This window comes from Pantherophis guttatus, chromosome 16 (assembly GCF_059756535.1).
Source record: "Pantherophis guttatus breed Tessera chromosome 16, ASM5975653v1, whole genome shotgun sequence".
NCBI classification, from domain to species: domain Eukaryota; kingdom Metazoa; phylum Chordata; class Lepidosauria; order Squamata; family Colubridae; genus Pantherophis; species Pantherophis guttatus.
The window spans coordinates 8,608,378-8,628,377 of record NC_142078.1 but is presented as its reverse complement, the minus strand read 5'-3'; the positions used below and the strand labels follow the sequence as shown (position 1 = coordinate 8,628,377).

The following is a 20,000-nucleotide window of genomic DNA, read 5'->3' as shown; positions in this document are numbered from 1 at the left end:
GAAGGAAAGAAAGAGGGAAGGAAGGACTTGGAAGGAGGAATGGAAGGGAGGAGGGAGGGAGAGAGGGAGGAGAAAGGAAGGGGAAGGAAAGGGAAGAGAAGGAAGGAAGGAAGGACTTGGAAGGGGGAATGGAAGGAGGAGGGAGGGAGGAAGGAAGGAAGGAAGGAAGGAAAGAAAGAAAGAAGGAAGGGACATTTTAACTCATCCTAAACATGAAGTATGAAAAAAAAAAGTTTCTTTCAGGACACGGGGAAAAAAAAATTGAGAAGAAGAAAATCACATTTAGGTGAAATGACGGTGCTCTTTGGGACATTACCATCCTACCAGCTTATTCCCTACCTTGGAAGTCTGATTATCCTACTCTAACTGAGAACTTTTTCTTTCCCTCTCTTAACAGCTGTGTCCCCCATTCTTGCAAGACCATGGACTGCCAAAAGCTGGACATTGAGAACGCCATGCTGACTTTCACCGACGGAGGGCATTACAATGGCGCCCAGTGTAACGTTACCTGCCGAACAGGTTATGTCCTCCAGGCTCACGGAACCAACAATCTGCCCCAGAGCCAGGTTGGTGGAACTGGTATATATACCAGTTAATTGTTCTCACTGTCTGGAAATTTCTCCTTAGTTCTAAGTTGCTTCTCTCCTTGATTAGTTTCCACCCATTGCTTCTTGTCCTGCCCTCAGGTGCTTTGGAGAATAGCTTGACTCCCTCTTCTTTGTGGCAACCCCTCAAATATTGGAAGACTGCTATCATGTCTCCCCCTAGTCCTTAACAGAATAAAAGAGTTGGAAGGGACCTTGGAGGTCTTCCAGTCCAGCCCCCTGCTCAAACAGGAGACCTGATGTCATTCTGGACCAATGGTGTCCAATATCTTTCTGAAAACCTGCAGTGATGGAGCACCCACAATTTCTGGTGGCAAGCTGTTCCACTGGTTCATTGTTCTCACCGTCTTAGGAAATTGCTCCTGAAGTTCTAAGTTGCTCCTCTCCTTGATTAGTTTCCACCCGTTGCTTCTTGTCCTGCCCTCGGGTGCTTTGGAGCAGGGGGTCTCCAACCTTGGCCACTTGAAGGCTTGCGGACTTCAACTCTCAGAATTCCTCAGCCAGCTTTGGAATTCTGGGAGTTGACGTCCACAAGCCTTCAAGTGGCCAAGGTTGGAGATCCTTGCTTTGGAGAATAGCTTGACTCCCTCTTCTTTGTGGCCGCCCCTGAGATATTGGAAGACTGCTATCATGTCTCCCCTGGTCCTTCTCTTCTCTAGACTAGCCAGGCCCAGTTCCTGCAACCGTTCTTCATATTCCTGACTTCACCGGCAGACGCCAAGAGAATACCAAGGGATTCAAGCAGAGCTTTCCCCCCCCCCCACCCTTTTTGCAATGAGCGTCGCAAATAAATAAACCCTAAAACACACACGGCGGCGGGAGAGGAGAAAATAAATGTAGGAGGAGAACCAGGGTATGTGTGTGTGAAATCTCCCTCCCTCGAGAACAGCAAGAGGCTGTTTGTTATGATGTCTTTGGGGGGGGAGAGTCTGGCGGATGTCTTCGACCTCTGCTATCACCATCCAAATTAAGGGTGCTTTCTTTTGGCAGCCAGCAGAGACCCGATTTGTCTCGGGGGGGGGAGGTCAGGAGCGTGGTGTCTTCCCGTAAGAAACGGGGAAGATATGTTGAGTTTTCTCGATTTAGAAGAGCGAGTTCAACCATCTGGGCCTCTGTTGCGGGAGATTTTTTTACCCTAACACGGCCCCAGCACTGACTAGCTTCTTTCTCTTCCAGGAGAAAGTTGGCTGTTTCTTTTCCTTCTCCGACCTGCCCTCCCCAATACACAAACACATCCACATCCACACACACACACACACAAACACCGCACCCAAGCCCGAATGGCTTGTTTTTATTTCTCTCTCTTGCGGGCTCTTTGCAGCCAAAGAGAATCCAGAGTTTTTCAGGAGAAAAAAAGAAAGAAAGAAAGAAAGAAAGAAGAATCGGATAGTTTCCCCCAATTATTTCCTCTGTATGTGTGTGTGTGTGCGTGCAAGCTGCAAAAATGTTTGTGTGCACGCGCCAATCTTAATTTGGCACCGACTCTGTGCTATCAGCATACCCGTGGACTGCACTGGAGGTTCTCCATTGCTTATGGTTTGCAAAAGACTCCGACTTTTCCTGAAGTTGGGACGAGAGAGAGAAGGGGGGGGAGAAAAGACAGAAGTGGGAAGGAAGAGAGAGGGGGGGAAAGGGAGAGAGAGGAGAGGGAGGGAGGGAAGGGAGGGAAGGAAGAAAGAGGAAAGGAAGGAGGGAGAGAGAGGAAAGAGAGAAAGGGAAGGGAGAGAGAGGGGGGAAAGGAAAAGACAGGTGGGAAGGGAGAGAGAGGGGGGAAGGGAGAGAGAGAAGGAAGGAAGAGAGAGGGAGGGAGGGAAGGGAGGGAAGGAAGAAAGAGGAAAGGAGGGAGGGAGAGAGGAAAGAGAGAAAGGGAAGGGAGAGAGAGGGGGGAAAGGAAAAGACAGGCGGGAAGGGAGAGAGAGGGGGGAAGGGAGAGAGAGAAGGAAGGAAGAGAGAGGGAGGGGGAAGGGAGGGGAGGAAGAAAGGAAAGGAAGGAGGGGGAGAGAAAAGGAAGGAAGAGAGAGGGGAAGGGAGAAAAGGGAAGGGAGAGAGAGGGGGAAGGAAAAGACAGGCGGGAAGAAAGAGAGGGGGGAAAGGGAGAGAGAGGAGAGGAGGGAGGGAAGGGAGGGAAGGAAGAAAGAGGAAAGGAAGAAGGGAGAGAGAAAAGGAAGGAAGAGAGAAGGAAAGAGAGAAAAGGGAAGGGAGAGAGAGGGAAAAGGAAAAGACAGGCTGGAAGGGAGAGAGAGGGGGGAAAGGGAGAGAGAGAAGGAAGGGAGAGAGGGAGGGAGGGAAGGGAGAGAGAGTGGGAAAGGAAGAGAGAGGAAAGGAAGGAGGGAGAGAGAGGAAAGGAAGGAAGAGAGAGAGAAGGAAATGGAGAAAGAAGGAAGGGAGAGGGGGAGGAAAAGAGGGGAAGGGAGAGGGAGGGGGAGGGGGAAAGGGAGAGAGAAAGAAAGGAGAGAGGGAAGGGAGAGGGGGGAAGGAAGAAAGAGGAAAGGACGGAGAGAGTAAAGGAAGGAAGAGAGAGTGAAGGAAAGGAAGGAAGAGAGAGAGAAGGAAAGAGGGCAAAGGGAGAGAGACAGAATGGAGACAGAGAAAAGGAAAAAAAGGAGAGAGAGAAGGAAGGAAGAGGGAAGGAAGAGAAGGAGAAAGAAGGAAGAAGGGAGGAAGGAAAAGAAGGGGAGGGCAGGGAGAGAGATGGGAGAAGGAATAGAGAGAGGGAGAAGGAATAGAGAGAGAGATAGAGAGACTGCTTAATTTAGTGCCACGCCAAAAAGGATCGCGATTCCCTCCCAGCTCTGCCCCATGGCTTGGATTTCCACATGTTTAGCCCCATAGCAGAAGGCCCCTGTGACCGAGCCCTTTCCGCAGAGCAGAAAGCTGGTTCTGCAAGGAGGCTGAGATGGATGGATGGATGGAAGGAAGGAAGGAAGGAAGGAAGGAAGGAAGGAAGGAAGGAAGGCTGAAGAATCCAGAGAATGTGAGAGTCCACTAACTAAATACAGCTGGCTTGTAGGTTTCACCAGCAGAGAAAGTGTGTGCGTGTGTGTGTGTGTGTGTGTGTGTGTGTGTGTGTGTGTGTGTGTGTGTGTGTGTGTGTTCATGTGTTTGTGTTGATGTTAAGAACAAGAGCCAACTTATGTGCCTGGTTTTGATCAAGGGGTTTCGTCTCCAAAGCAAATAGGGATGCTGGGTTAATTTCATCACCCTGCCCTACTCTGCTTGCTCGGTTTGGAGCGGGCCAACTCGCCACGGCCAACTCGCCGTGGGGCAGTTTAACGATTCAATTTAATTACTTGAAATAAATCTATTAAAAAAATGAATTTTTGTCATTCACATTTCATCCTGTCTCTCCTTTTTCATCCTTTCTTTAATGATTCTGTTCCACTCTTTCTTGGATATTAGTGTAACTCTTGTCCTTGGCCATGGTGAGTTGGCCATGGTGAGTTGGCAACGGTGAGTTGGTTGTGGCGAGTTGGCAATGGTGAATTGGTCATGGAGAGTTGGCCATGGTAAGTTGGCAATGGTGAGTTGGTTGTGGTGAGTTGGTCATGGAGAGTTGGCCATGGAGAGTTGGCCATGGAGAGTTGGTTGTGGAGTTGGCCATGGTGAATTGGTCATGGAGAGTTGGCCATGGTGAGTTGGCAATGGTGAGTTGGTTGTGGTGAGTTGGCCGTGGTGAGTTGGCTGTGGTGAGTTGGTCATGGTGAGTTGGCCTTGGAGAATTGGTCATGGAGAGTTGGTTGTGGAGTTGGCAATGGTGAATTGGTCATGGAGAGTTGGCAATGGTGAGTTGGCAATGGTGAGTTGGTTGTGGTGAGTTGGTCATGGAGAGTTGGCCATGGAGAGTTGGTCATGGAGAGTTGGTTGTGGAGTTGGCCATGGTGAATTGGTCATGGAGAGTTGGCCATAGTGAGTTGGCAATGGTGAGTTGGCCGTGGTGAGTTGGCTGTGGTGAGTTGGTCATGGTGAGTTGGCCTTGGAGAATTGGTCATGGAGAGTTGGTTGTGGAGTTGGCAATGGTGAATTGGTCATGGAGAGTTGGCCATGGTGAGTTGGCAATGGTGAGTTGGTTGTGGTGAGTTGGTCATGGAGAGTTGGCCATGGAGAGTTGGTCATGGAGAGTTGGTTGTGGAGTTGGCCATGGTGAATTGGTCATGGAGAGTTGGCCATGGTGAGTTGGCAATGGTGAGTTGGTTGTGGTGAGTTGGCCGTGGTGAGTTGGCTGTGGTGAGTTGGTCATGGTGAGTTGGCCATGGAGAATTGGTCATGGAGAGTTGCTTGTGGAGAGTTGGTCATGGTGAGTTGGCAATGGTGAGTTGGTTGTGGAGTTGGCAATGGTGAATTGGTCATGGAGAGTTGGCCGTGGTGAGTTGGTCATGGAGAGTTGGCCGTGGTGAATTGGTTGTGATGAGTTGGCTATGACGAATTGTCATAGACCCTGCTCAATTGGACCACAGCTCCATTGTAGCTCTGGGATGGCAGTGATGCCCCATCACATCTGGAGTTGGAGGTTGTGGCAAACATCTCAGCAAATGTTCCCATGTGTCACTCCAGGTCAGGAGTGCCCAACATATACATATACATATATACACATACACATACACACACACACACACACACACACACACACACATACATATATATACCATGTTTCCCCAAAACTAAGACCCTGTCTTATATTTTGTTGAATCCAGAAATAAGCACTTGGTCTTATTTTCGGGAAGGTCTTATTATTTTGGGGCTTGTGGAGCAAGACGGGGCTCCTCTTGCCCTCTTACCTGATTTCCAGCTCTGTCTCCCTAACCCTAACCAGAGGAAATGGCGGGGACATTGGCTGCACATGCATTTAAATATTTTCAGGGAGGGCTTATTTTCAGGGAAACGGTATACATATATGTATATGTATACGTAATGCATATCCATATCCCTATCCATATATATACACACACATATTCGTTTGTGTGTATTTATACACACATAAACCCCTCTGTCTCTGTCTCTATTTATCTATCTATCTATCTATCTATCTATCTATCTATCCATCCATCCATCCATCCATCCATCCATCCATCCATCCATCCATCATCTATCTATCTATCTATCTATCTATCTATCTATCTATCTATCTATCCACCCATCATCTATCTATTAGAGCCGAGGTGGCGCTGTGGTTAGAGCGCGGTACTGCAGCTACTTCAGCTGACTGCTAGTTCAGCAGATCAGCGGATCAAATCTCACCGGCTCAAGGTTGACTCAGCCTTCCATCCTTCCGAGGTGGGTAAAATGAGGACCCAGATTGTTGGGGGGGGCAATTATGCTATTTAGTATGCTGTCTTTGGTGTAAGCCGCCCAGAGTCCTCAGAGAGTGGGCGGCATAGAAATATCAATAATAAATAAATAAATAAATAAATAAATAAATCTATCTATCTATCTATCTATCTATCTATCTATCTATCTATCTATCTATCTATCTATCCATCCATCCATCCATCCATCCATCCATCCATCCATCCATCCATACGAGTCCCTGGTGTGAGATGGGTCAAGATCTGACTTAATGAACCGTGCTGTTTCCCTTCTTTCAGTGGGAGCCAAGCACCACCATGACATGCCTGGATGGGGAGTGGAACAAGCAGGTATCCTGTGAGCCCATTGACTGCAGAACTCCGGACCAGCACCATGTCTATCCTGCTACTTTTAACTGCAGTGAAGGGACCACTTTTGGCAAGAAATGCTCCTTTACCTGCAAGCCTCCTGCTCAGCTGAAAGGTAGGTTCTCAGGGAGGGTAGTTTTGTCAACTGGAACGCGATGCTTTGAGGTGCCTGAAGAATAACAGGATTGGAAGGGACCTTGGAGGTCTTCTAGTCCAACCCCCTGCTTAAGCAGGAGACCCTATACAATTTTAGACAAATGGCTGTCCAGTCTGCACTAGAAGGCAAGACAAGAAACACTCCTTCTCTTTCTCCTTCTCCTTCTCTTTCTTTCTCTCTCTCTCTCTCTCTTTCTCCTTCTCCTTCTCCCCCTTCTCCCTCTCCCCCTTCTCCCTCTCCCTCTCCCCCCTCCTCCTCCTCCTCTTTCTCCTCCTCCTCCAAGACAGAAGACCTTATACTATCCTGGTTGAAAGAGAAGGAGACAGGCTGATAAAGTTAGAATTGATCCTCCTCCTCCTCCTCCTCCTCCTCCTCCTCCTCCTCCTCCTCCTCCTCCTCCTCCAAGACAGGAGACCTTATGCTATCCTGGTTGAAGGAGAAGGAGACAGGCTGATAAAGTTAGAATTGATCCTACACCATCATCACCCTCCTCCTCCTCCTCCTCCCCCCCCTCCTCCTCCTCCTCCTCCTCTTCCTCCTCCTCCCCCTCCTTCAAGACAGGAGGCCTTATACTATCCTGGTTGAAGGAGGAGAAGGCAATTCTGAATGCTGAATCAGTGGGGTATGACTAACACTGATCCGTCAGTGAGCTCCACGTTGGGGCCAGAGCCGGGGATGACTCACTCCAAATTCAATCCCCAATGTCAGACCAGCCACTGTTTCTTAATGTCACAGTTCATCACCCTGCCGAAACAAGCATGAGATCATCCATGCTGGACTGTGTGGTGGACATGCTGGGTGAGTCAGACCGAAGAAAGCAGAGAAGCTGGCACAGGGAAGGAGCATTCAGAAGAGTCCAAGAATACCTCAACAGCTCAAAAAGCAGACAGAAAAGATCTCGAGGTTGTTTTCCTTCTTCCTGCAACTCCCGTTCTGGATTCGGAAGGGCCTCTTGCACATTTTTTTTTTTTTATCATGGATGGTCGGCCTTGCCGATCTTCTGCAAGAGAAACCAAGGTCTTTCCCAGACACAGGGAATTGCAATGCAATCTATTGTAGGTTTACTCAAAGGTTAGGTCCCAGGAGTTTTGGCTAACCTTGGCTCCAAGAAGTCCCAAGTGAAGAGGATGGAGAACCTACACAATAGCCTCAGCTATTGTGGAAGCTCTTGTGCCATCAAATCAAGTGCGGGATGAGAAACCAAGAATTAGTTGCTGGACTATGACTGGATAGAAATCGATTGATTGATTGATTGATTGATAAACCAAAGATCCACTGCAGAGCTCAGATGCCTCTGACATTTTCTTTGAATGTGCTCCTAGATTTGGGAATCATTTTTTTTAAAAAAATATTCTTGGTAAACGAAAAGGAAAAAGGGAGGAGAGGGAAGTTTGGCCTGTCTGAGAATGGTCCTGAAAAAGATAATTGTGACGTCAGATTCAGGGGGGAAAGTAGGATGGATGGAGGATATTTTCAGAAATTTTCCTTGGATGCTACGGCCTCCTCAGATTCCCCATTTTCCTCCGCATAACTGTCAAAATCTACTTTTTATTTCTCCCCCATCCGGTTTCTTGCCTTGCAAATGAGTTTTATTCTTTTGCTTTTCCACTTTGTTTCCGGGATGCTTTAAAACTTCTTTTGATAGTTTTAAAGCTTCCTTTATTGTTTTAAGGTAGTAGAAATTCTCTCTCTCTCTCTTTCTCTCTCTCTCTCTGTCTCTGTCTCTGTCACTCTCTCTCTCTCTGTCTGTCTGTCTGTCTCTCTCTTTTTCTCTTTCTCTCTCTCTCTTTCTTTCTCTCTCTTTCTTTCTCTCTCTTTCTCTCTGTCTCTTTCCCTCTCTGTCTCTCTCTCTCCCTCTCTCTTTCTCTCTTTCTCTGTGTCTCTTTCTCCTTCTCTCTCTCTCTCTCTCTTTCTCTGTGTGTCTCTCTCTCCTCTCTCTCCCTCTCTTTCTCCTCTCTCTCTCTCCCTCTCTCTGTCTCTCTCCTCTGTGTGTGTGTGTCTCTCTTTCTCTCTCTGTCTCTCTCCTTCTCTCTCTCTCTCTCTGTCTCTCTCTCCCTCTCTTTCTCTCTCTCCCTCTCCCTCTCTTTCTCCTCTCCCTCTCTCCCTCTCTCCCTCTCTCTTTCTCCCTGTCTCTCCCCTTCTCTCTGTGTGTGTCTCTCTTTCTCTCTCTCTCTGTCTCTGTCTCTCTTTCTCCTTCTCTCTCTCTCTTTCTCTCTGTGTCTCTCTCTTCCTCTTCCTCTCTCTCTGTGTGTCATTCTTTCACTTTCTCCCTCCCTCTGTCTCTCCCTCCCTCCATTTCTCTCTGTCTGTCTCTTTCTCTCTCTCTCTCTCTCTCTCTCTCTCTCTCTCACACACACACACACACACACACACACACACCCCAAAACCCAGGTTCCATCAACCTCCAGTCCTTGCTCCTTGACCTGAAAAAGCCACCTGAATAATAATAATAAAAAAAAAACCTCCCTTTGGAAAATACATCAAGACTAGTAGGTCGCTGGCAGGAAGGCAGCAAGCCTGTACAGCAAGAAAGGCAGAAAAAAATAAGAACCCGCCTGTGAGAATGACACCTCGGACTTTCTTTCCTGTTCCCTCTGCAGGCAACGGGGATGGAACCCCAAAATACCCATTTTTATTGATTTATTTACTCCCGCACAGCAGTATTTTTATAACCGCTTGCACCCATCTGACATTGTTGTTTCCCAACCCCCTCACCCCAATCTTTCCCAGGAAGCAATAACCATTTGACGTGCTTGGAAGATGGGTTGTGGTCCTTCCCGGAGGCTCTTTGTGAGCTGATGTGCAAGGCACCTCCTTTGATTCACAACGCTGACCTCCAAACTGGACGCTGCCGGCTTCAGAAACATAAAGTGGGCTCCTTCTGCAAATATAAGTGCAGACCAGGCTACCACGTCCCTGGACCTTCACAGAAGACAAGGAAGTAGGTGGTATCTCCTCAATGATCTTTGGCATTCGTCTGTAGGTCGTTTTTTGGACACATAGTAGACCACTGGGAGACCATCTGGAGTTCTCCAGCAAGAATAGTGGCAGGTGCTTTTAAGAATAGAATAGAATAGAATAGAATAGAATAGAATAGAATAGAATAGAATAGAATAGAATAGAATAGAATTACAGAGTTGGAAGGGACCTTGGAGGTCTTCTAGTCCAACCCTCTGCTTAGGGAGAAAACCCTACAGCACTTCAGACCAATGGTTATCCAACATCATCTTAAAAATTTCCAGTGTTGGAGCATTCACAATTTCTGGAGGCAAGCTGTTCCACTGGTTAATTGTTCTCACAGTCAGGAAATTTCTCCTTAGTTCTAGGTTGCTTCTCTCGTTGATTAGTTTCCACCCATTGCTTCTTGTTCTACCCTCAGGTGCTTTGGAGAATAGCTTGACTCCCTCTTCTTTGGGGCAGCCCCTGAGATACTGGAAGACTGCTATCATGTCTCCCCTGGTCCTTCTTTTCATCAAACTAGACATACCCAGTTCCTGCAACCGTTCTTCATATGTTTTAGCCTCCAGCCCCCTAATCATCCTTGTTGCTCTTCTCTGCACTCTTTCTAGAGTCTCAATATCCTTTACAAATTAACAAAGTTGGAAGGGAGCTTGTAGGTCATCTAGTCCAACCCCCCACCCAAACAGGAGACCCTACACCATTTCTGACAGAGGGCAGTCCAGTCTCTTCTTGAAAGCTTCCAGGGATGAAGCTCCCACAACTTCCGAAGGCAACTTCTGTTCCATTGGGTTGATTATTCTCATAGTCAGGAAATTCCTCCTTATCTCCAGGTTGAATCTCTCCTTGATCAATTTCCATCTGTTATTCCTTGTCTGGGTGCTTTGGAAAATAGCTTGACTCCCTTCCTCCTCTCTGTGGCAGCCCCTCAAATATTGGAAGACTGCTATCGTGTCTCCCCTGGTCCTTCTCTTCACTAGACTTAGCCATGCCCAGTTCCTGCAACCGTTCATCGTATGTTTTATCCACCAGTCCCCTAATCATCCTGGTTGCTCTTCTCTGCACCCTTTCTAGAGTTTTGCTTGCTTGCTTGATCTGATTCCTAAAATCATTGAGGTAGGCCTTAAAAGAACCCCCCCCCCACCCCCCACCCCTTGCCCCACTCTGTAAACTCTGCCTCGGGGCTGATGAAGGACCGATCTATAAAGGATCCATCCCTGCCTTTGCAACTTGCAAGAAAAGCTGATAGAAGTGAGAAAAGCCACCGCTCAGGGACAGGAGGTGCTAATGAAAGCAGAGGAGGTTAGATCAGATACCCGATTCTTAAATAGGGCTGCTCAAATCCCACCCAACCACCCCCCCCTTTTTTTTTTTTCATTTTATCTCCACTACAGAAAAGAACAGCTGGCCTTTCCCCGTCCCCTGCCCCCCCCCCATTTTTTTCTCTTCTTTCTTTCTTTCATTCTTCCTTTCTTTTCTTTCAGAGGGGCTTCAATGGAAGGGTCTTTAATGGGTCCCTTTGGGGGGGCGGAGACCGTTTTGGACCTGCTTCTTCTTTTAAAAAAAAAGAGAAAAGAAAGAGGCAGTTTTAAGTTCGCTCCCCGTTTTCTGCATTTCTATGTCTTTTCATTCAACAAGGCAGCTTTTGGGCCCACCCGCCTCCTCCTAGCAAAAATGCCCTTTTGGTATCGCAACCTGGGGAGCCCCCTTTGAACTTCGGTGGGAAAACTTTCTCACTATCCTACGTTGTTGTTGTGGGCGGAGGGGGGGGGTTACGACTTGGAGGAAGGGAGCGGGGAGGAACCAACACCGCCACATTAAAAAAAACAAACAGACCAGCATCTTCAAGCGCTTTCTTGGGTTACAAAGCGCTTGAAGATTCTGGTTGAATGTAGAAGGTTTTTGTTTTGTTTGGGGTTTTTTTCCCCCCCCTTTCTTCCCCAAAACGGGGCCGTTTGGCCTGAGTGTGTTTGTGTATCTCCTCCTGCAAAGATGGAGGGCTTCCCACATGGCTCACCAATAAACAGCAAACCCCCGAAGAAGGGAAAAGTGATCGGTGATCTTGATCTTTAGCCGAATAACAGAGTTGGAAGGGACCTTGGAAGTCTTCTAGTCCAACCCCACACCGTTTCAGACAAATGGTTGTAGGTGGTATCTCCTCAGTGATCTTTGGCATTCGTCTGTAGGTCGCTTTTTGGACACATAGTAGACCACTGGGAGACCATCTTGGAGTTCTCCAGCAAGAATAGTGGCAGGTGCTTTTAAGAATAGAATAGAATAACAAGAGTTGGAAGGGACCTTGGAGGTCTTCTAGTCCAACCCTCTACTTAGGGAGAAAACCCTACAGCACTTCAGACCAATGGTTATCCAACCTCTTCTTAAAAACATCCAGCGTTGGGGCACTCACAACTTTTGAAGGCGAGCCGTTCCACTGGTTAATTGTTCTCCCTGTCAGGAAATTGCTCCTTAGATTCTAGGTTGTTTCGTCTCCTGGGTTAGTTTCCATCCATTGCTTCTTGTCCTGCCTTCAGGTGTTTTGGAGAATAGGTTGACCCATTCTTCTTTGAGGGGCGGCCCCTCAAATATTGGAAAGCTGCTGTCATGTCACCCCCCCCCCCACCCTCAGTCCTTCTTTTCAGTCAATTAGATGCATTCAATTCCTGCCACTGTTCTTTGTATGTTTAACCCTCCAGTCTTTTAATCATCTTTAATGCTTTTCTCTGCATTCTTTCTTTTTGCTGCTGTTGTTCTTGCAAAGTTGTGTCCGACCCATCGCGTCCATGAACTCCATGGACCACGTTCTTCCAGGCCTTCCTGTCCTCTACCATCCTCTGGAGTCCATTTAAGCTCACGCCGACTGCTTCAGTGACTCCATCCGGCCACCACGTTCTCTGCCGTCCCCTTCTTCTTCTTGTGCCCTCCATCGTTCCCAGCATTAGGCTCTTCTCCAGTGAGTCCTTCCTTCTCCTTAGGTGGCCAAAGTATCTGAGTTTCCTCTTCAGGATCTGGCCTTCTAAAGAGCAGTCAGGGTTGATCTCCTCTAGGACTGACCGGTTGGATTGCCTTGCAGTCCAAAGGACTCACAGGAGTCTTCTCCAGCACCAGAGCTCAAAGGCCTCTCAATTCTTTGGCGCTCAGCCTTCCTTATGGTCCAACTTTCACAGCCATCCATTGCAACTGGGAAACCATCCGCCTTGACTATACGCTCTTTTGTTGGCAGGGTGATGTCTCTGTTTTTTAGTAAGCTATCTAGATTTGCCATAGCTTTCCTCCCCAGGAGCAAGTGTCTTTTAATTTCCTGGATGCACCAATGGCTATTGCAAAGAGAGGTTGGAGAAACTGGGCTTATTTGATTTCTGGACTCTCCTCCATCCTCCTCTCATTCATCTCTCTCTCTCTTTCTCTTTGCATCTATGGAAGGAGGACATTTAAGATCCAGTGTGCCCAAGATGGGACGTGGCTGCAAGGAGCCTGCATCCCTGTGACCTGTGACCCTCCCCCTTCCATGTTTCATGGGCTGTACCATTGCACCAACGGCTTCCAGTTCGACAGCGTGTGTCAGATTAAGTGCAAAGAGGAAGACCTTCAATCTGTGAGTCCTGTTGAGTGATTGCCGGGGCAGGAAGGGGGTTGACGGCCCCTTGTCTTTTCTACCTGTCAGGCACAGGAAATCAAGAGCCCGGGGTGGTCCAAAATGAATACAGATTTATTGCACTGCTAACACTCTCTTACAAGAATCTGAACTACTAACGATCAAGGTAGATTAAATGAGAATATTTGTAGCTCAGGACTGAAATGGGAGGCCCTTGGTGATACCTGAGCTTGGTTGTTTTCTTGCAGAGGTTTCATTACCCAAACGAGGTAACATCATCAGTGCTAGAAGGGAGTGGGGTTTGCACGGGGGAGGAGGAGGAGGACTGTGGGGTCCTCGGTGCTCTCTAAGCTTGGTTGTTTTCTTGCAGATGTTTCATGACCCAACTAGGTAACATCATCAGTGCTAGAAGGGAGTGGGGTTTAGAGAGAGAGGGAGGGAGGGAGAGAGAGAGAGAGAGAGAGAGGAGGAGGAGGAGGAGGAGGAGGAGGAGGAGGAGGAGGAGGAGGAGGAGGAGGAGGAGGAGGAGGACTGTGGGGTCCTCGGTGCTCTCTAAACTTGGTGATTTTTTTGCAGATGTTTCATTACCCAACTAGGTATCATCATCAGTGCTAGAAGGGAATGGGATAGGAGGAGGAGGGGGGAGGAGGAGGAGGGGGAAGACTATGGAGTCCTTGGTGGTCTCTGAACATGGTAGTGAGTGGAGGGGAGGAGGAGGACGACGACCTCTTCCTTCTTTTGGGTGCTGCTTAGTTTTCTCCTGCCTAACATCGCCCTTTCTCTTTCCAGGGCGATGAAAATAATGTGATTCGTTGTCGGAAGGATGGCAACTGGAGTGGATCCTTCCACCTCTGCTCGGAAATGCAAGGACATTGTTTTCCACCCACCCAGTTGAGTGGCGGCCTGAAGTTACAATGTCCGGAGGGCTCCGGAATAGGTATTTAACCAGGGGCGATAGTCATTTACCTTTGCTAACGGTTCGCAACGGTTCGCATGCGCAGAGCATCAAAAAACGTGGATAAATGGGATGTGATTATGTCTGGGCAGGTGGGCGGAGCCACCTGCAGCCGCCGCTACCGGTTTGCCCGAACCGGATAGAACCAGCTAAATTCCACCACTGTATTTAACACTAAGTTTCAGGTCACATTAAGAGCCTTAGTGGTCATTTAAGACAGAGGTCCCCAACCTTGGCAATGTTAAGACTTATGGACTTCAACTTCAATTAAGTGACCAAAGTATTTGAGCTTTGGCTTCAGGATCGGTCCTTCCAAAGGTATTTGATTTCCTTCAGGATTAATTGATTGGATCTCCTTACAGTTCAAAGAGACTTCTCCAACAATTCTTGTGCATAGGTAGCAGGAAATAAACTCATAGTATTTTTTGAACTCTATCCTGGCTCCTGAACCTAGAAAGCAGCGGATATTTCTCTCTCTGGACACAATGAGTTATTATCTGCTGCAAACTCTGCATCTTGGGACTCTTGGACATCCCAAGAGTCCCTTGGGAGTTGGGCGGCATAGAAATGCGACTAAATAAATAAATAAATAAATAAATAAATAAATAAATAAATAGGCGATAGGAAAGACATCCGGCCAGTAAACACTCAGCTCCATTCAATTGCCCCAACTTCACCTTGATGTAAGGGATTACGGGGTCATTAAAAGACCAAAACAATATGGCACCTATTACCATATGTGGTGGACATGCAAGAAGATATTGGGAGAAAATACATAACTGGCTGGAATTGATAATTGAACAAAATATTGAGTTTAAACCAGAAACATGCCTCTCAGGTATACTATCAGAGGGTTATGATGGTACCCAACCTGCAGCATGGCTGGCTGAGGAATTCTGTGAGTTGAAGTCCATACGTCTTAACGTTGCCAAGTTTGAAGACCCCTGATTTAAGAAACACACGAGAAGGGTAGTGGAGTCAGACTCTACTCCCTCACCTCTTTTTTTCTTTGTTTGTTTGTCCTCGGTTGGCCCACATTTCGAAACCACAACAGCATCTCCTGAATCTATTTTTAAAGTGAGAAGTCAGGGTTTCAGGTGCCAGAAGGTTCATCCAGGGATGGAGCAAGTCGAGAAGTGTTGCCTTCTGTCTTTGTGGATCTTCATGGGCAACTTTTCATGATGACGATTGATACTAAACCTGCCAGATGGATGGAAAGTAATCCAGGAGAGAAGCAACCTAGAACTCAAGTTTCCTGCTCGAGCAGTGGGGTTGGAGTAGAAAAAGACCTCCAAGATCCCTTCCAACTCTGTTCTTCTCGTTAGGCTTTCTTCCGTGGGCCTTCAAAGCTATCTTATCCCAAGTCATCTAGAATGGTCCATTGATCTAGCTGTCAGACTGCGGTGCTATCTCGAAATTAAATGAATTTCCAAACTGCCAATCTTTAAGGAAATCTTTCTTTAATTGAGCTCAGCCACCAGATCATGACTCCTCGTGGACAAGACTGACCTTTTGCCTCTCAATCCCTCCCTTTCCGATCCCCAAATCTCTGCTTCTCATTGGCTGTCTTCCAAGTCATTCTTCAGACTTCTTTTCCTCATCATTTCTCAGGAATGTGCCCCCTCCCCTCATTTCCACGACAACCGAGCTTCAAAGGGATTTATCAGGCAAAAGTTTCAGAGTTTATCTTTCGCTCTCCTCTGCTCTCTCTATGCCAGCGTCGCAATGCTGACACTAGTTCTTATCTATGTTCTTTGTGATCGATTTGCATTATTTTTTTTTTCCAGCCCTTTCTTCAGATGCCAAGAATTTAGACCCAGTTCTGTTCCATGTCCATCTGGAAAGCACATTTCTCCTTTGAGCATCCTTTGCTCATCATGCTTGGGTATATATATGCCATCAATAAAAGTGAACGGAAGGGGAGATGCATCCCAGCCTAGCAAGGGAAGCTGGGTGTTTATTTCCCCTTCCCCTCTTCCATGTGTCGTCACCCCATCCCCCCTTCCCGTTCCTTCATTATAAACCAGCTATAGTGAAGCATCAGGACCTGTTCTGCACCTATCCTAAGGGTGGGGGTTGGGGTGGAAAGAGCACGTGACCAGAATGAGCTCATCGCTCTATAATGAAGCCAATTATGGATTGTATAATCAAAACAATCCCAGGACTGTTTTTTCTTCCCCCCGACGTGTAAATTGCAGCATTAGCCAATGAGCAAGGAAAGGCAGCTGCAATTGCCTTCCTCCAGATGATGTGTTTGGGCCCCTGGAGACACAGGTGACCTTTTGAATACCTTCCAAGGTTTGCTGGTGCTTTGCAAAGAATATTTGACTTGCCTTTTTCGGGGAAGCAGAGAGGAAGGACGGGAGGATCGAGAAAGAAAGGGGGAAAAAAGAAAAGAAATCCTGCTTTTTTTCAATTTCAGGAATTCAGAGTCAGGGAGACACCCTTAATTCTCTTGCCTCGCTGAAGGGTGCTGTGCATTGTCTGCTTCTTCTAGCACCATCTTTATCGTTTTGAGTTGGTTATTCTCAGCCTATCTGTGGTTTTTTTCCTCCAACCATGGTCCCTTCTGTACCCTATGATTATCATTAAGTGTTGTACCTTATGATTCTTGATGAACGTATCTTTTCTTTTATGTACACTGAGAGTACATAAATGGAATGGAGTGGAGTGGAGTGGAGTGGAGTGGAGTGGAGTGGAGTGGAGTGGAGTAGAGTAGAGTAGAGTAGAGTAGAGTAGAGTAGAGTAGAGTAGAGTAGGGAACGGAATGGAACGGAACGGAATGGAATGGAATGGAATGCAATGCAATGCAATGCAATGCAATGCAATAGAATAGAATAGAATAGAATAGAATAGAATAGAATAGAATAGGGAATGGAATGGAATAGAATAGAATAGGGAATGGAATGGAATGGAATGGAATGGAATGGAATGGAATGGAATGCAATAGAAGAATAGAATAGAATAGAATAGAATAGAATAGAATAGAATAGAATAGAATAGAATAGGGAATGGAATGCAATGCAATGCAATGCAATGCAATGCAATGGAATGGAATGGAATGGAATGGAATGGAATGGAATGGAATGGAATGGAATGGAATGGAAGAATAGAATAGAATAGAATAGAATAGAATAGAATAGAATAGGGAATGGAATGGAATGGAATGGAATGGAATGCAATGGAATGCAATGGAATGGAATGCAATAGAATAGAATAGAATAGAATAGAATAGAATAGAATAGAATAGAATAGAATAGAATAGAATAGAATAGAATAGAATAGGGAATGGAATGGAATAGAATAGAATAGGGAATGGAATGGAATGGAATGGAATGGAATGGAATGGAATGGAATGCAATAGAAGAATAGAATAGAATAGAATAGAATAGAATAGAATAGAATAGAATAGAATAGGGAATGGAATGCAATGCAATGCAATGCAATGCAATGCAATGGAATGGAATGGAATGGAATGGAATGGAATGGAATGGAATGGAATGGAATGGAAGAATAGAATAGAATAGAATAGAATAGAATAGAATAGGGAATGGAATGGAATGGAATGGAATGGAATGCAATGGAATGCAATGGAATGGAATGCAATAGAATAGAATAGAATAGAATAGAATAGAATAGAATAGAATAGAATAGAATAGAATAGAATAGAATAGAATAGAATTCTTTATTGGCCAAGTGTGATTGGACACACAAGGAATTTGTCTTTGGTGCATACGCTCTCAGTGTACATAAGGAGAATAAAATACGTTCATCAAGAATAAAAGGATACAACACTTAGTGATAGTCAAGGTTACTAATAAGCTATCAAATCGTACTAGGAAACAAATAAAAACAAGATAATTGAAAGATACAAGCAACATGGTTATAGTCATAATGGGGCCTAACTCACTTAACAAATTTCTCACTTTGCAACCTCAATTTTGGGCTCTGTTGCCATCGTAAGATGAGGACTATCTGTACCCGTGGGGTTCTAAGAGGCATTTTTCTAGAGGAAGCGAGGCTCAAGGGATCTAGTCTTCAATCTCTGATTCGTTACACTCGGGGATTATTTTAATAAAAGAAAGTCAGGATCCCTGCAGATTATCTGGAATAAACTGGTGGCCAGCATCTCTGCCGTGATGAATGAGACCTCCCCTCCTCTAATTCCATCTGCAGCCACCGACTTGACTTCTCTCCCTGATTTAAGAATTAAGCTTTTTGTCCGTTAGCGCAGGGGTCTCCAACCTTAGCAACTTTTAAGACTTGTGGACTTCCAACTCCCAGAATCCCAGCTTTGCTGGCTGAGTAATTCTGAGAGTTGAAGTCCACAAGTCTTAAAAGTTGCCAAGGTTGGAGACCCCTGCGTTGGCGTACAACCTTTTGGGCTGCAGATTTGGAAAGGAACAAAACCTCGTTTTTAAAAGTAATTTCTTTAAAAAAAAAAAACCCACATTCTGCTCGTGGTGGGATTCAAGTAATTTAACAAACCGGTTCTCTGCCCTAATGATTTCTTCCAACAACCAGTTTGCCAAACCGCTCAGAAAGTTAACAACCGGTTCTCCCGAAGTGGTGCGAACCGGCTGAATCCCACTACAGGTTCTGCTGTTATTTAACAATGGGATATTTTATTCAGCGTATTGACTCTTTTGTGTCCGGAGAACAAAACGGAATGTTTAGGGACTGAGAGTCTTCTTCACTTCAGAACCCTGGACAGGTCCTACAAAGGAAGTAACTTAAACTGGGAGGAATTGATGGATCGGAGCCTTCCCTCAAAAGGATGCTGTTGATTTATTTTATTTATTTATGAAATTTCCATGCCCTCCATCTTCCCTACGAGATGACTCTAGGTGGACTGTTAGAAACTGAAATGCTTTAGCTCCTGGATCCTTCTCCTTAGTTTTTCCTCAAGGAATGCTTTGCTTGCAGTGGTTATACGTAGACCAAGCCCACATTTTCTTGCAGATGATGCTTGCCAGTTCCTTGATAGTATCCATCTTATTTCTGGATTTTTTTTTTTTTTAAAAAAATTAGAATTTAGAATGCCGTGTTTTTGAGGTTTCTCTATGCAGGCTAATTTTCTGGGAGCCAGATAAGTGTTAACAGAATAATAGATTTGGAAGGGACTTTGGAGGTCTTCTAATCCAACCCCCTGCTCAGGCAGGAAACCCTACACCACTTCAGACAAATGGTTATCCAACCTCTTCTTAAAAACTTCCAGTGATGGAGCACTTACCACTTCTGGAGGCAAGTCGTTCCACTGATGAATTGTTCTAACCATTAGGAAATTTCTCCTTAGTTCTGATAAGTTTCCATCCATTGCTCCTGCCTTCAGATGCTTTGTAGAATAGGTTGACGTCTTCATCTTTGGGGCAGCTCCTTAGATATTGGAACTTAGGTATGGTCCAGTTGACTTCTTGGTCCTCCTGTCTTGTCCTCCTGTCTTGGTTCTCCTGTCAGTGAAGCTGCAAGTTGCTACTGGTGGACGGAGCCCTGAGGTTGGTTCAGATGCCTACAAGTTAATCCTATTGCTGACACCATTGTCCCAACTTGTGTTGTGTTGTATTGGAAACCCGTTCTTTGTCTGTGGAGATAGACCATCTGTGAATCTTGCAGATTTAATCCGTAAAGTTAAACCTTCATTAGACAATTTAATCCTTCATTAGAGAAAGAGCCTTGGTAGTACAGTGGTCTAAAGCACCCTGTTATTAAGAACAGCTGCCTGCAATTACTGCAGGTTCGAATCTCGCCAAGGCTCAAGGTTGACTCAGCCTTCCATCCTTTCTAAGGTAGGTAAATTGAGGACCCAGTTGTGGGGGCAATAAGCTGACTTTGTATAAATATGCAAAAGGATGAAGGCTATTGCTTAGCGCATTGTTAGCCGCCCTGAGTCTCCGGAGAAAGGCGGCATATAAATCAAATAAAAAAAAAATTAAGCCAGCTTGGTGGGCGTGGTGTGGCTTGGTGGGCGTGGCTTGGTAGGCATGGCAAGGGAAGGATACTGCAAAATCCCCATTCCCTCCCCACTCCTGGGGGAAGGATATTGCAAAATCCCCATTCCCACCCCACTCTGGGACCAGCCAGA

General features: G+C 46.2%; 1 protein-coding gene across 1 annotated transcript in view; it reads left to right on the top strand.

The window, feature by feature from the left end:
* The window catches only part of PAPPA (pappalysin 1), a 160,151-nt gene that overhangs the window by 114,661 nt on the left and 25,490 nt on the right, over positions 1–20,000 (top strand). The window contains exons 14-18 of the mRNA XM_087880010.1: positions 398–566; positions 6,188–6,371; positions 9,144–9,354; positions 12,792–12,963; positions 13,753–13,900. Of these exons, the coding sequence (XP_087736136.1) occupies positions 398–566; positions 6,188–6,371; positions 9,144–9,354; positions 12,792–12,963; positions 13,753–13,900 (884 nt within the window). The remainder of the gene's footprint in view (positions 1–397; positions 567–6,187; positions 6,372–9,143; positions 9,355–12,791; positions 12,964–13,752; positions 13,901–20,000) is intronic.